Here is a 16,625-nt window from a genome sequence, read left to right on the forward strand (position 1 = left end):
ATCTGAATTATAGGGGTACCAGAAGGAGAAGAGGAAGAGCAACAAGTGGAAAACTTATTTGAACAAATAATGAAGGAAACTTCTCCAATCTGTCAAAGGAAATAGACTTCTGGGAAGTCCAGGAAGTTCAGAGTCCCACAGAAGTTGGACCCAAGAAGCACACACCAAGGCACATCATTATTACATTACCCAAGATTAAAAATAAGGAAAGAATCTTAAAAGCAGCAAGACAAAAGGAGAGTGTTACCTGCAAAGGAGTGCCCGTAAAACTGTCAGCTGATTTCTCAAAAGAGAACTTACAGGCAAGAAGGGGCTGGAAAGAAGTATTCCAAGTCATGGAAAACAAGGACCTACATCCAAGATTGTTCTATCCAGCAAAGCTTTCATTTAGAATGGAAGGGCAGATAAAGTGCTTCTCAGATAAGGCCAAGTTAAAGGAGTTCATCATCACCAAGCCCTTATTATCTGAAATTTTAGAGGGCCTTATCTAAGAAAAGATAAAAAACGTGTACAGTAAAATGACAGCAAACTCACAATTATTAACAACCACACCTAAAACAAAAACAAAATAAGCAATAACTAGAACAGGAACAGAACCACAGAAACAGAAATCACATGGAGGGTTAGCAACAGGGGAGTGGGAGGAGGAGAGAGGGGGAAAAGGTACAGAGAATAAGTAGCATAGATTGTAGGTTGAAAATAGGAGGAGGGTAAGAATAATGGGAAATGTAGAAGCTAAAGAACTTACAAGTATGACACATGGTCATCAACTAAAGGGGGGGAATGTGGGTGGGAAAGGGTGTGCAGGATGGAGGGGAGTGATGGGGGTAATGGGGCAACTGTAATAGCATAATCGATAAAACATATTTTAAAAAAAAATAAGTCTACCAAGACATGATCTGCTGGCAGAGGAAAGGTGGCCAGTCTCTCAGAGGAGAAGGGCCAGGAGCCTGTTCTTCAAGGGGCTTTTATTGGGTGGAATTTGCACAGGTGTACAGGTAAAGCTCATTAATCATTGTCAGGCAGTAATGATCAAACAATAGATAACATACAAAAAACTATGAGGGCTTATTCTGAGCCAGGGTCAGCTGGTCAAAGGGCCATAAAACTTTGGGAAACAAACTCATTTTATACTTGAACCCTTACCAGAAAATTGAGGGCATTCTTAGCAAAGCAGATTTCAGAGGAATTTATGCATTCTTTCTTAGGCCTGATCACCCCAGGGCTGCACTGCCCACCAGCACTGTTTCAGGCTTAAGTCAGGCAGGGGAAGTAAGGCAGCCAAGAGATTAGACTTATAGAATGAGGACTTAGGCTATGTCAAAGCTGAGGGGTGAGGGTCCATCACCCTCTTTTGCTATAGCCCCCTAAGTCCTTCCCTGAGGGCCCCTTCATGCCCATGCCTGTCTTAGGTCATCCTTCCCTTAAGGTATCTTACCTGTCACTGGCTAACCAGTCATCTGCCTGAGGCCAAGCAGGGTGAAGTAAAGGGAGCAGAGGAACCACCCCTGACAGAAAGATAAGCTGTCTTCTTAGTGGTTTATGGTCCCAAGGTCCATTACTCAGCCTTAGCCGTGGTGGGGGGGCGGCAGAAGATTACAGCTTCTGAAACCAGGCACTTGGCAGTTCCCAACACTGAATGTCTTAGGTGTACTCATTAACTTGTTTTAAATCCTCACGATATCCCTAGTTTTTAATCCCTATTTTACAAGATTGGCTTCAGTCAATTCTTCAAATTCATAGCTATTAAGTATCTAGGGCACAATGTGAAACCAAATCGTTTGGCTCCAGAGTTTGTCCACTTCTCAGCATGCTATCTTATGCCCCTTGAAAATGGAAAGGTAAAGTGTACAGGCTTAACTTTGTCACATACCTATATCTGCATGTTTTTCTAAGTGAGCATATAATTTGTATTTGGAAAAAAAATCTTTTTAAAACCAGCCAGCCAGCTTAATTTGATGTCAGGTTCAAGCATTTTATTTTCTATTGAAAATCCACCAAATGGCAGATCCAGAAGGTAAAGAAAATAGCTACATAAGAGCAGCTTAAAAAAAAAAGATTTTATTTATTTTTAGACAGAGAGGGAGAAAAACATCAATGTGGGGTTGCCTCTCACATGCCCGCTACTGGAGACCTGGCCTGCAACCCAGGCATGTGCCCTGACTGGGAATTGAACCTGCAACCCTCTGGTTCACAGGCCAGTGATCTGGTTCACTGAGCCACGCCAGCCAGGGCCCAGCTTTTTAATTGAGATCAAGGAAATATATCAAGGCAGACAGACCGACATACAATAAAAAAACTCAGATGATTCAATATAGTACTAATTTTCTGGACTGTTCCCAGAAGCTTCACACCCTTGCTTACAAAGCCAAATTTTGCAATTTAGAAGCATAAAGCAAATTAGAATTTTCAACAACTTAAAATATTTTAAAGGGAAGTATCCTTTATGCAGTATAAAATGGAAAGAATCTGCTTTAAAGAAAAAACCTAGCTACATCTGAACCAAGTTAACTTCTCTAAGTACCACCTCTTGGTCCCGTCTGTTGACTGTGCCAGTGTGAGCCCCTCCCACCCATTCTCCACAGAACAGCCATCACCAGGTTCTGAGAATCAGATCCTGCCATAGGCCTCCTTTGAAAATTCTTCAAGGATTTCTCATTATTTTTGGAATTAAAACAAACATCCTTCCAGAGTCTAGGAGGACCTTGCACCTTCTGGTCTCTGGTTACCAGAACTCCTGAAGGCCTTCTTTCAAGGGCCTTACAGGGCCTTTGAATTGGTTGTTCCCCCACCTCGTTAACCCCCAGTTGCCTTTCAGACCACCACTGAAACTTCACTTGATCCCCAAGGCCAGTTCAGTTACCTGTTACATGTGCTTGTAATTCTATGTCCCTTTTCTTCGAACCCTTACTACAGCTGCTGAGCCCAAGTGCTATTGTACAGCAAAATACGAAAAAGCCCCAGAGCATTTCAGTTAATGTTGATGTTTTATTATTCATTACCTTAAGCTTAGTTTCCAACTGAAAAGAAAAAACTGCATATTGTCCAACTTATTGAATATTACCTATAGAATATGTATGTACCTGTATTTTCCATTCAAAAAAAGACTGTCAGTATTCATATAACTGCTCCACGTAGGAATCACAGTAGTGGACATTAAGTACAACTTTATTTTCACAAGCATCTTTAGATCAGAGCACGGCACACTGCCTCTTAATCCCTAAATGTGCAATTAAAGATGTTTTCAGAAATAATTGTGAAACTATTAAGAAAGCTAAAATAATTTCTGAAGGCAAATAGCTATGAAACCTAGACAGAAGTCTCCTTAGTTTCTCATCTTTGAGAAACAGCTTCACAAATCAGTTAGAAAATCAGCATTGAGATAAACATAATAAACCATATTTGCTGTCCATTCTTGAAGTCAGTCTTTCTCAAGAAGTTATCAAACAGCACCTGTTTTTGAAGATAGCAGTAAGGCCTGACCCTGGTACTCAAGCTCTGGTTCTGGATCAGTTTTCTGGCTTGGACTGGTCAGGAGCCACTTCCTTCAACATCCCCATCAGTGAATTTAAGTGACTATGCATTAACATTATCTTCTCTTTCAGCTAGGAAGAGAAATATATACATATCAGGGCATCATAAACTTATCTCTCAATTTGCTGATTCTAGAAGTCACTTCAAATTCAAGCTAGTTATTGGGAGCTGGCAGTGTCTCAACACAATTATTAATATATTTGTTCTATTTCTGAAAGAAATGTATATAAATATAACAGTACAATAAGATCCTCAGATATAAAGTTTCTCATGAAAAAAGACCATTTATTGCTGCTGAACATCACTGCTTCTGTTTCCTTCTTGCCTAACCCTATCATCAGGCTGAAACTCCAAAAACTAAGACAAGAATAAAATAAGAGAACTTGTGGAGACAGAAGCATCAACTAGTCTTCCTCTCCTTTTCTCGTGGCAAGAGTATATCTTTTTTCTAACTCTGTTCACAGTAAAAAAAAATTACTTTCTTTAATATTCTGCTAATGGTCAAAAGTAGCTCTGCTTCCCAGGTTTAGAAGAGATGTTTATTGCAATTCAATAATTTTCAATAGTTCTTTCACCTTAAAGTAGCTGTATTTAGAACCCAACTTCACAGTGTACTCAGCACGCAGTATGTACTTACTCATAAGTTAACTTATAAATTTATCACGGAATACAGAATAATGCATAACAGTCTTCTGCTGAACTCAGGGTTAACAAAAAAAATCTTATTTCCTGTTAATCTTATTGAGGTGCTCTTTGATGGGATAGGATCTTTTTTTTTATTTTTATTTTTTGCTGCTTTCAAGATTATTTTCTGTTTATATTCAATATTTTTACTAGGATGTGCTGGGGTACAGATCTCTGAATTTATCCTACCTGAGCTTGCTGAGGTTACAAATATGTAGATTAATGTTTCCCATCAATTTGAAAAGTTTTCAACCATTGTTTCCTTGAATATTTTTTCTACTGCTTTCTCTCTCTCCTCTCCAATTGTACCCCCATTACCAAAGCATATTTATGTGTGCTTGATATGTCCAGCAGGTCTCTTAGGTTCATTCAGTTCATTTTTCTTCATTATTTCTCTCCTCTTCAGATTGCATGAGATCATCAATCTGTATCTCCATGTTAGCTGATTCTTTCTTTGACCAGTTCCACTGAGCCCTGGAGTGAAATCTTTCATTTCAGCTATTGTACTTTTCAACTCATGGGATTTTCATCATGTTCTTTTTTATAATTTCTCTCGCTTTAGGAATATTCTCTATTCTTTTTTTTTTTTTAATCCTCACCTGAGGATATATTTATTGATTTTAGATAAAGAGAGGAAGGGATGGATGGAGAGAGGGCGAGACAGAAAAGAGAGAGAGAAACGTCAATCGGTTGCCTCTCATACACATCCCAACTGGGAACTGAACCTGCAACCCTCTGGTGTACAGGACAACTCTTTAACCAAGCCACCCAGCCAGGGCAGGGATATTCTCTATTTGATGAGACATGGTCACCTTACATTTTCTTAAAAAAAAAAAAAAAAAATCAGTACAGAGGTCTTTTCTTTTTTCACGCTTATCTTGCCACGAATTCCTAGGGAACGGGCTCCAGCAGCTCCAGCAGCTCCAGCTCCTTCCCATTGGTTCTCACACAGTGCGCTTCTCTGGGCGGAGCAGGCTGACGCCTCAGCTGAACCCAGGCGCCTTTCTCTTTGGCGTCCTTCTTCTTCTGATCATTTTCCTTCACGTGTTTCATCTTGGCTCTTGAAGGGCTTTATATGCTCAATATGTGCATTAACTCTCTTGGCAAGAATCATGCCCTTGTTTGTTTACAGCAATGCCCACTGCATGCTGGGTGACTACGTAGACTCTTCCAGTTTTGCCGTGGGAACCTCTGTGGGGCATTCCTTTTGAACACTGCCCATTCCCTTGATGCCTACAATATCACCTTTCTTGTCGATTCGCATGTTTGTGGCCAAAGGAGCAACACCCTGTTTTCTAAAAGGCCTCTCCTCTTTCCATTTGTGTCAGTCATTTTGGCGAATTACTGGAAAATGGCAGTTCCGGCAGAAAAAGCTCCTTTACTTCTTTAAGCATGGTTCTCTTTCGGTTTTTTTTACCGATTTATAACAGCTGCTTTGAAGGCTTTTCCTTCTAAATCCAATATTTGGGCCCTTTAAAAGGTAGTTTCTGATGCCTGCTTTTTATTTGTGTATGGGTCATACTTTGTGTCTCCTAATTTTTACCACAATTTTTTAAACTTGGTTTGACATACCTTATTGAATTTGTGACACAAAGCAAAATATTAAAGACTGAGTTCTTACTGATTCCTTGCTAAATGTGTAACTAGCAAGGAATAAACTATTAACACTCCTAAAAACAAAATGAACAATAAATTCTTCTGAGGGTAGTAAAATTATAGCCAAATTTCCACTCAGAGTAGACAAGCTACCAAAGTTGCTTTTTTAACTCAAAACCATCAACCACTAGTAAAAACCACTTAAATAAGAATTCTTAATGATCATTTTACCACCCTTTCCTCTAAGACATCTAAGCATATGTCGTGTGCAAAGAGGGCAGATCTGTGTATGATGACAGTGTCCACTCCCAGCACAGGACGGAGAGTGCAGGAATGCAGGGGCAGAGTGGCTCTCCAGCCTCTCCTGAACTAGACCTTTCAATAGGACTGCAATACTTTGCTGTGTCATAAATTCAATAAGGTATGTCAAACCAAGTATAAAGAACTGCTGGGGGAAGGAAAAAAAAGAATAGTGCGAGTATCACATCACTTCATTGCCCCCAAGTTTATTAGTACAAATTATCAGCAGTTGTCTAGATTAAAGGAAACATACAAGAATTATGAAATTTTACCTCTGCAACCTTTTCTGGTAAAGGCATGTTGTGAATATACACTTCAGATGCACTTATGATGGCTTTTGTTTCTAAGAGGTAGCTAGGTAGAAAATAGAGAAAGTATTAGTACCATACTACAATTAAGATTATAAATGAACCAAACTTGCCCTTTCAGGCAATATCTGTCGAGTAAAGACTGCTTTCTTACTGATTTCCACTTCAAGATTCATAATGTATCGTGTAGGAAAAACAAATCCTCAAGTAACAAGCCATCAGGGAATCTAAGTTTCTCATCCCAGCCCTTGCCAGCCAGGAATACAAGAGACAAAATTATCCCAGGAAGAACTAGACAAAAACCAGGGTCACATAAATAATCGTGAGGAATCTAAGCTTCCCACCTCTCAGTAGATACTGCAGCACAGTCAGAAAAAAAATAATCACATGACAACTGTTGGTTGCCTACCCAGAAGCCATTCCTCAGTTCTTTGGTGTTAATGGAGCCCAGATTTTGCTTAGGGCAGCAGTGTCCTAGAGACGAACCATAGCTGTTCTAAGCCAACTGTGGCAATTTTGTTCCCTATTTCCACAGACTTGTTTACCCAGTGTAAGGCAATCATATGACACAGCTCTGGCCAATAATTATTTTGCTGATAAAAGAAGACCTTTCCCTATATTCCCATACTTCCCATATCCTTTTCCTTCCAGGTAGGGATGCTGCTGTCTATAGATAATTCCAGCCATCATCTTTCATCCAAGAGGAAAAGGCCAAGAAAACCAGAGATGTTGACCCAGAGCCCTGTCACAGCTGAGCCACTAGAAGACTCCTGGAGTGGCCAACCACCCCCCACCCTGACTTGTGGAAGCCACTGTGAGTCAGCTTTTCTGTGACTGGCAACCAAATTCATTTTGATATACACAGATATAGATTTATCATCTTCCCAGATTCATGCTACCTATACTTTCCCAATTTCTACTTAATCAAAAAGAATATATAGACCTTTGGGTCCAACTCACTTTAAAGATTAAGAAATTGCCCTGACCAGTGCATCTCAGCTAGTTAAGTGTCATTCTCCAAAGTGAAACATTGCCAGTTGATTCCCAGTCAGAGCACATGCCTAGGTTGTGGGTTTGATTCCCAGTGGGGGCACATAGGATAGGCAACTGATCAATGTCTCTCTCACACATCAATGTTTCTCTCCCTCTCTTTCTCCCTCCCTTCCCCTCTCTAAAACTTAATAAAATAAAACCTTAAAAATAAAAGAGTATCTAAGTCTACTCACCACACCATTTTATCACTGGAAAGACAGAAGTGTCCTCTCAAGGCAGCCAGGGCAGCATGGGTAGAATACAGATGGAAACCAATGGGAATCCCACAGGAACTACAGAATAAAAGGTTGTAAGTGCTGGGAGAAAAAAAAAAAAAACAAAACAGAACATGGGTAAGAAAGAAAATCAGAAACAAATAGAAAATAACCACTCTCTGGAAGCATTCCTAAAAACTATGCTATCATAGGACTGTCACATTCAAGAAGGGTTAACTCAAGTTTTAATATAATTACACCTTAGATGACGATGACAGATAACCTTGTGGACTGCAGCCACAAAAGAAGCCATGGAAAAAGGACTCATAGACTTGGACAACAATGTGGTGACTGCGGGAGGGAAGAAGGGTATGAGGGGACTAAATGGTAATGGGAAAAAATACATAATTTAAAAAAATCATGGATGCACAACTGTCACTTCAACAGAGAAAAGTAATTTATGTCTGAAAAGCAGAAAAAGAGCTAACTAATCAGATTAACATTTAAACATATAAAACGACACATGACCATTTAAATTAGCTACCAATGAGCAATCAAGTTGACTAGGCCTTACTAAACAATTTATTAATAGCATTCAAACCAGGATTTTTATTTTGCAGATGAAACAAAAAACTTTTAAAAAGAAAAGGAATCCTATTACTCTAGCAAGCCATCAATTTTCTTTTCCTTCATCCTCTGAAACATTACTGGATGAAGAATCGAGAAATGTTGATTTTAGTGTGAGTTAATACCACTTGGGTAAGTCACTTACTTACCATATTTGCTGGCATACACGAACATTCAAACATTACAAAGAAATGTTTTAGGAAAAATAAAACATGTTACCTTCTGCATGTACTAAAAGCAATTTTTTTTTACTTTTATTTTTGAAAGCAATTTTAAAGTGTCTTGGTAAGAGAAGAAACTTGTACGCAGTAAAATGGAGTTCAAAAATCACATGGCTAAAAATAAAGATTCACGTCAATGGATATTTAAAAACCCAAGCAACAAAATACACTAAATTTATTGGTAAATGAAGTCCTATACCACAAGTGTTGTACTGCATTTTTTGTGACGATGGCAACCACAAAGCCAGCCATAAAATAAAGTTGCATTAATTTGAATTAAATTCTATGTAGGAATTGATTACATCAGACAAAGCATATAACTATAGACCTTCCAACATTTTTCAACTCATAGCACACATAAACTAATTACTAAAATTTTGTGGCACACCAAAAATATATTTTTTGCCAATCTGTGAAAATAATAGGTATAATGTTGGCTCTTGTTGTGTTGACTGTGGTCATTTTTATTTCATTGAATAGTAGTCTGCTAATGGCTCAGGTCCTTCACAAAGGTTTGTACCCCCACACCAGGTAAAGAACTACGCCCAGCGGAGCCGGAGCACGTGCTGAAGGCAGCAGGAATGCACAATGGGCAGCAGAAGGTAGTTACAAACAGCAGCTATGAGCATGTGACCAGTTATAGAAAAGAGAGCTGTAACTGTCATGAATATTTCTACTGTCTTTTGTTATGAATGTCTGTGCGTATGTTTTCTTCCCTTTCTTATTCCCTTATCATGTAACAGTAGGTACATTGTCTATAACATTACTGTTAAATTTGTACCATAGTATTTAAGTTATGAGAAAGGAGAAAAGTAAACATCAGTTACAGACTTTATCCCCTTTTCTGGAGAAAGGGTTGGTTCATTTTTGGTTGTATGTAAAATAGTTGCACCATGTTACACAATTATGATCTTGTTATTGTCTTTACTTGAAGATTAAATATGGTTTTAACAGATACGTGTGGATGTCAAGTTAACAAGTGATAGTTAAATTTTGTATGTCAACTTAAGTGAGCCACAGTGTGCCTTGTTATTTTGTCAAACATCATCATGAATGTGTTTGTGAGGGTGCTTTTGAAAGAGATTACCATTTCAATCAGTAGACTGAGTAAAGCAGATTGTGAGGACTAAGGTGGGTGGCCCTCATCTTACCAGTGCTGGACTAGAACAAAAGACTGACTCTCTCAAAAGTAAGAGGGAACTCTTGCCTGACTGCTTTGAACTCTAGCATTGGTCTTTCATCCTGCCTTTGGACTTGAACTGAAATGTAGGCTCCTCTTGGCTCTAGAGCCTGCTGGCTTTTGGACTAGAACTTATCCCTTTGGCTCTCCTGGTTCTCAGGCCTGTGAACTTGGACTGGAGTTAAACCAATGGCTCTCTGGTGTATCCAGCTTGCTAACTACAGCTCTTGGGGCTTCTCATCCTCCGTAACTGCATGAACAAATTCCTGATAATCAATCTCTTCCTGCCAAGTCCCACCGCTCCCATTATTCCAAAAATACCCAAATACATGGTTCTTTCCCTCTAGTGTTTTATAAACCATCTAGATCAGTACTGTTCAACAGAAATATATGAGCCACATTAAGTAATTTAAAATTCTGTCAGTTAAAAAAAATTTAAGCAGGTGAAATTAGTTTTAATATATTTTATGCTACCCAATATATCAAAAATATAATTTCAACATGTAATCATTATTTCTAAATATTAACTTTTTGGTACCAAGTGTTCAAAATCCAGTATGTATTTTGTACTCACAACATATCTCAAGTCAGAATGGCCACAATGCTCAATAGCTAGATGTGGCTAGTGGTTACAGCACTGAACAGCATGGGTCTAGGTGCATTATCCTCCTTCTAAGGTGATATTCAGAGAGCTTCTGCCTCTGGCCCCATATGGTCCAATTCCAAGTTGGCCACCTCTCCTTCCCTCTGTTCTCTTTGGGTGGGAAGAGGACACTCCAGTAAGGCTAGGGTCATTCAGATGGGAAAGAGGAGCAACAGAACTCTTCCTGGTTAGTAACTAAAGCAATAAGAATTCCTACACTTTAACCCTAAAACTGAACAGCAAGAATTAACTATCTTTAACAGCAAGAATTAACTATCTTGCTGTTAAAGCCAACACTCAAAATTGAGGAGCCTTATCATAAAAAATTCACTGAGTACTTTGTTGTCACTTGTAAATCATAGTACAGGCAAGATGCAAAGTTTACTAGGCAATACAGTAGTACCCCTTATCCTCAGTGGAAACTTAAAAAGAAATTGTATTTATTTTTAGAGAGGGGAAAGGAGAATGAAAGAGAAGGAGAGAAACATCAATATGTGAGAAAAACATTGATTGGTTGCCTCTTCACGCCCCCAACAGGGGACCTGGCCCACAACCCAGGCACATGCTTGGACCAAAAACCAACATGGTGACCTTTGGGTCCAGAGGCTGGTGCTCAATCCACTGAGCCACACCAGTCATATTCTAAGACTCCCAAGGAATGCTGAAACCATAGATAATACTAAACTATATCTATCTATCTATCTATATATAGATAGATATAGATATATAGATATATAGATATATATATCTCCTCACCAAGGATATATTTATTGATTTATTTTAGAGAGAGAAGGGAGAGAGGGGGTTGGGGAGAGAGAAACATGCATTGGTTGTCCACTGTACACGCCCCAACCGGGGATGGACCTGCAACACAGGCATGTGCCTGGACCAGAAACTGGAACAGCACCCTTTCTTGGGTGCACAGAACAACGCTCCACCTAACTGAGCCAGGCAACTAGCATTGAACCCTATTTATACTGTGTGTTTTCCTACATACACACACACGTTATAGTTTCTCTTCTGCATATTTGAATAGCTGGCATTACTATTCTTTCACTTTGGGACCATTCTTAAGTAAAGGATTACTTGAACACAAACACAGGCACTGTAACAATTACTCTGATAATCAAGCCAGCTAGTAAACAACTAACCATCAGGTAGTATATACAGCATACATACATTGGACAAAAAGCAACACACTTAAGATTTCATCACACTATTCAGCATGATGCACAATTTAAAACTTATGAATTGCTTATTTCTGAAATTTTCCATTTAATATTTTCAGACTGTGGTTGAGCCTGGGTACCTGGAACCATGGAAAGTAAAACCATGGGTATCAGGGAGTGATCACTGTATTCAAGCACATTACCTTCAGCTGTGTTTGTCCCCCAGTTTTCTGGGTTACAGCAGAATTAGTCCTGCCATTGCTTATTACAAACTCCAGGTTAAATGTAAACTTAAAAGTCCTAGTTACCTCAAAGGGTATGGTTTCTAATAAGTTATTCTCACTATATACCAAAAGATAATTTTCTCCTTTTCCCTTTACTACAACAGCATTTTCAACTCGTGTGCAGCAAGAGTTTTTGAAATAAGCAATATATAACTATTTAGTCTGGAGCACTGACCTCTTTTCCCTTAGATTGTCAAATGAAGAATGACAACAGCCAACACAACAACAGCCAAAATTATACCTATTTTTCGTCAGATTGGCAAAATATATGTATTTTTGGTGTACCACAGAATTTTACTAATTAGTTTGTGTGTGCCATGAGATGAAATAGGTTGAAAATCACTGCTCTACTAGATACAGCTTTCTTAGCCTCACTTTATTTGCACCAGCCACTAGGGATATGTAGCCCTCAGAAAGATCTTTTTTGTATAAAGAAAATTTTATTTACTTTTAGAGGGAAGGGAGGGAGAAAGAGTGAGAGAGACAGCAACATGTAAGAGGTACATGGATTGGTTGCCTCTCCTACACCCCCAACTGGGGACCTGCCCCTGCCCTCCAACCCAGGCTTGTGCCCTGACTGGGAATTGAACCAGCGACCTTTCAGTTCAGAAGCTAGCAGCCAATCTACTGAGCCACACCAGCCAGGGCCAGAAAGATCTTAAAATCTACACAAATACAACTTTTCCATTCATTAATGCATGAAGTTTGTAGAAGCCTGAAACAGGTAAAAGGAGTATATACTTCCAATGCATTGTATGAATGGAATAAACTTTTCTTCCAGCGCACAATTGAAACAAACTGTTTTCTCCTTGTGCAGGTCCATTCTACGTTCTTCAATATCAAGTCAGGGACTAGAGTCGGATCTGGAACTCAGCGCGTACCTGCCTTTTAGTAAACCTTCAATGCCAACTAGGAAGGGCTCTTCCAAAATCACGTTATTTGTAACCCCTAGGAAGAAAGAAAAGCGGGTCAGAATGCGTAGCTGGGGGACCTCGTAAGGGAAAACTACCCCTTCCAGATAGGCTCATCATGTCCACAAAACTTGGTCCCAACCCTGGCAATGGGTTAATTTCCAAATCTTAATCCCGTTTTCTAGCCCAGCAGACATTCGGCCACCCCGAGAGAAACCCGGAACACCCTCTGGGGACCCTCCTTCACCTTCCCCAAACACCGCCCCCACTCACTGGAGAAGACAATGGCCCCGAGGGACCGCGAGAGGTCCCAAGCGAGGTGCACCGAGTCAGCGAGCACAGCGTGGCATTGCGCGCACTGGAACACGATGCACCTCTTGGGCTGCAGCCAGGACGGCAGCCGCGGGCCTAATGACGGCTCCTCCGTCCCCATTCCTGAGGGGCCAAGCGGCGAGGACCCCTTCACCACCTGTGTGTCCCATTCCATGGAAGTCGTAAAAGAAGTTTCGTCAACTGTCTTAGTGCCATCACAAAAGTCACCCTCCCGGGGCTTTGCGTAGCAAGAGAATTGCCACCGCGAAGGAGCCGCCATTTTCTCGCAACCACCGCCTAGATTTTGAACACGCACAAGGCCCCGCCCCAAACCCGACTCCTGCCTTTTCATTGGACAACTTGAGCCGCGGCCTGGAGCACAGTCAGTACCTGGACACGCCCTTCGGAGCCTAAGCTTGAGTGAGGGGTTGGGTAGAATTTGCGTTTGGTAAGAGAAGTCAGCTTTTCTATTGGCCCACGCTAGGAAACCCCGCCTTCAACATTGTTAACCAATGGAAGTGCAGCGTTCTTAATTTAAACTGTCTATAGACCTTAGCTTGGTCAACGCTTACAGTGGCGCCACAGTTTTGAACGGTGCAGCTGAGGTGGAGGATACTCTGTGTGGTTGCCTGCGTTGCACATCGCGATGACCGTCCCCTCACTGGAGGAGCTGGACTCATTAAAGTACAGTGACCTGCAGAACCTGGCCAAGAGTCTGGGCCTCCGGGCTAACCTGAGGGTACGGAGCGGGTGGCTCAGGACGGTAGCGGGTGGGGTAGGCGGAGCAGCCTTTGGGAGTCGCGGTGGGAAGGGATCGAACTCGTCCCTGTGGGATTAGATTTGGTTCGTTAGTATTCCTCCAGCTGCAAAAGTTGGGCGGAAAGGGAGCCGTAGGCCTCGGCTTCAAAGAGGTTTGTTGTTTTGCTTTTACTCTGTGATACTTTCCAGGGCATCAATTGCGAATGCAGGCCCAGAAAGCTCAAGGAACGCTGGCTCTAATGCCGATTGTTAGGCAGCCGCGGAAATAACAGCCTTGGCTTTTGGAAAATTCAAAACAGTTACACTTATGTAAATTGTAATAGCGCTCAAAATCACTTGCTACTTTATTGGGGGAAATAGAAGAAAGGATGGTTTTTAGGGGGACCACCCCCGTGGACACATTTTTATAAATTCATCCTTGATCTGAAATGATCGTTCATTTGTTGATCGCTATTTGTGTTGGTGTCTCCAAACCAGTAAGGTCTTTGACTCCGAGGCTGCAAAATACTGCGGGGAAATGTGGGGATTCGGTTCGGGATTGGGTTTCTATACTAGATTCTAGTGGAGTTTTCCCACATAATGCTAATGTATACTCTGGAGATTTGTTCTTGTGGCTGTGATATTCACACTGAATGAATGCCTAAATTAGCCATCCCAAACGTTTTTAAGTGATTTAAATAAAATAATTAGTGTCCGTCTGTTGGGGCCAAATGATAAAGGAGTGTCATTGGAGATAATTCTGAGCTATGATCTTTCATTGTTCCTGAATATTTCATAAACAAAGCCTAATACCTTAGCTTAAATGCCTTAGGCTTTTTGCAATCTGGCTAAAATCTTTTATCCAAGACTGCATCGAAACTGGACTGGTTGCTGAACACTTGGTACCTTTGTCCTTATTTGTGCCTTTGCTAATTTTGACCTTTTGGCCTCAGATCCCCTTCTCCCTCTGCCTTCTTTATCTGCATGAATAATTTCCAGTTACTCTCCACAGTCTCCCTGAACTGACTCCACTCACTTGGTGCCCCATCCCCTCCTCTTCTTTCCCTTAGCCACAGGGCCACCAACCCAATAATCCCGGGACCCCCCTGTGCTTTTAAACAGTTTAATTTCAAGTGCTGTCTTTGAGCATTTGCAGGCTTCCACCTTGTACTCTGGTTATTTGTGTGTGTATGTTATCTTCTCTACTAAAATTTAAGTTCCTTGAACAGGGATTTCATCCTTCCAGCTTGGAAGTCTTTACAGAATTAATTGCAGTACATTTTATATAGGAGATGCTGAATAGTTAATCAAATTTGTCTGAGAAATGGTGCCTCTCAACAAATATTTGACACTACGAGTCAGATATTGTGTTCTAGGCAGGCAACGGGGTCTGTAGAGACAAGTATTGTGCTACTGCACCTCTCTGAAAACAGATAACCGACTACCCCAGATCGGGTGCTGTTCAGACTGTTATTTACACCTACTTTTTGGCAGTGCACCAGAAGGTATCAAGAGAGTTACAGTGGAGGCTTCCTACCTGAATTCAGAGCTCTGGCTAATAGTGACCGACCGCACTGAACTGGATCTCTGAAGAGTTCCAAACAGTCCCACCGATCATTGTCTCTCGAAGCACCTAATCTAGGGTAGTCAGTTATCTGTTTTCATAGAGGTGCAGCAGTACAGTATTTGTCACTACAGACCTCGTTGCCTGCCTAGCACACAATTTCTGGCATGTAGTATCAAATATTTGTTGAGAGGTATCATTTCTCAGACAAATTTGATCATACAAGGCTTTATTATAGTCAATTATAAAAAGACACCTTGGAGATGGAGAAAATTAAACTCGGACTAGGTATTAAATTATATTATGGTATTGTTAATTTTGTTGGGTATGATAATAGTATTGTGGTTATGTTTCTGTCTCTTTTTTTTTAAGTCCTTATCTCTTGGTAATACATACCAAGTGTTTTCAGGTGAAATGTTATACCTTGAATTTGCTATACAATACTTGAAGAAAAAAGAGGGGGTTAGAAGAACAGCAGAATGTTATAATTGTTGAAACATGGGGGTTCGTAACATGAGTCTCTATTTTTGTATGCATTTGAAATTTTCCATAATTGAAATGTTTTGAATTATGTACAGTTGGTACAGCCCAGGAACTCATTAAATTAGTTGCCATTTTTAATTCCAAGTACTTAGCAAAAAATGAATAAATTACTCTAAGAAATTATCAAGACTTGATATTTTAAAAAATGTTCTCATCCGCATGATAACACTCTAAATAAATTTAGATGAGAAAATATTAACTCTTGATTGAGATACTGTTATTAGTGGCAAAGCAAAAAGAAGGAGGCAGTTACCAATGTGTATTGTGTGGCCACTGGCCCTCTTTTCACTCAGGCCCTCCCTCTCCTTCCCGCTTGTTTAGATGACAAAGCCCGGCCTTGTTTCCACCCGCAACACTCCTCCCTCACCTGGCAAAACTCTAAGCCTGATTAAACTCAGCTTTGTGCTTAATCCTTGCCTATATCTAACCAGCTGATCCTGGCTGGGAAAAAAAAATCACTTAAGTTTGTTGTCTGAATTTAATTTCAATTTATGGGCATAAATTGTAAAAGTGCCATTTGATTCTCTCACATTTCTTGGTAGTCATTAACTTTCCCATTTTTAAGGACAATCGTTTCATATCTTCTCCCCTCAGATTGGCTCCCCTTCCTCACTTGATGCTTCTCAATGCCATGGAAAAATAGATGCAGTCAGCTGAGCATTACCTCATCTTTCCACCCCCAAAACACTGCAGGCAGCCTGCACCTGTCCCTGCCTGCTCTGCCTCCCTTCTGCTACTGTAAAAGGCTGTGCCTAAGGGCGGCC

General features: G+C 40.5%; 2 protein-coding genes across 6 annotated transcripts in view; one reads left to right on the plus strand and one right to left on the minus strand.

Moving 5' to 3' along the window:
• Positions 1-2,276: 2,276 nt before the first annotated feature.
• Positions 2,277-13,357, minus strand: OIP5 (Opa interacting protein 5). 2 transcript variants are annotated; one of them, XM_045823332.1, is made up of 5 exons: positions 12,978-13,357; positions 12,675-12,741; positions 7,649-7,747; positions 6,387-6,468; positions 2,277-3,605 (listed from the first exon to the last, which is right to left on the minus strand). In XM_045823332.1, exons 1-5 carry the CDS (start codon positions 13,294-13,296, stop codon positions 3,510-3,512), a joined length of 663 nt encoding a protein of 220 aa, XP_045679288.1. In that variant the 5' UTR covers positions 13,297-13,357; the 3' UTR covers positions 2,277-3,509. The 2 variants fall into 2 exon arrangements, with proteins under 2 accessions (XP_045679288.1, XP_045679287.1); XM_045823331.1 differs by having other exon boundaries at positions 7,649-7,771; positions 12,978-13,355.
• A 122-nt stretch (positions 13,358-13,479) lies between these two features.
• NUSAP1 (nucleolar and spindle associated protein 1) overlaps positions 13,480-16,625 on the plus strand; it is a 30,274-nt gene continuing 27,128 nt past the window's right edge. The window contains exon 1 of one of the 4 annotated variants that reach the window (XM_045822843.1): positions 13,480-13,755. In XM_045822843.1, coding sequence (XP_045678799.1) covers positions 13,663-13,755 — 93 coding nt within the window. In that variant the 5' untranslated portion in view covers positions 13,480-13,662. The remainder of the gene's footprint in view (positions 13,756-16,625) is intronic. The other 3 variants (XM_045822842.1, XM_045822841.1, XM_045822840.1) reach the window with 3 other exon arrangements.

Source organism: Phyllostomus hastatus, unplaced genomic scaffold (assembly GCF_019186645.2).
Source record: "Phyllostomus hastatus isolate PE091 unplaced genomic scaffold, TTU_PhHast_1.1 phas_scaffold_501, whole genome shotgun sequence".
NCBI lineage: Eukaryota > Metazoa > Chordata > Mammalia > Chiroptera > Phyllostomidae > Phyllostomus > Phyllostomus hastatus.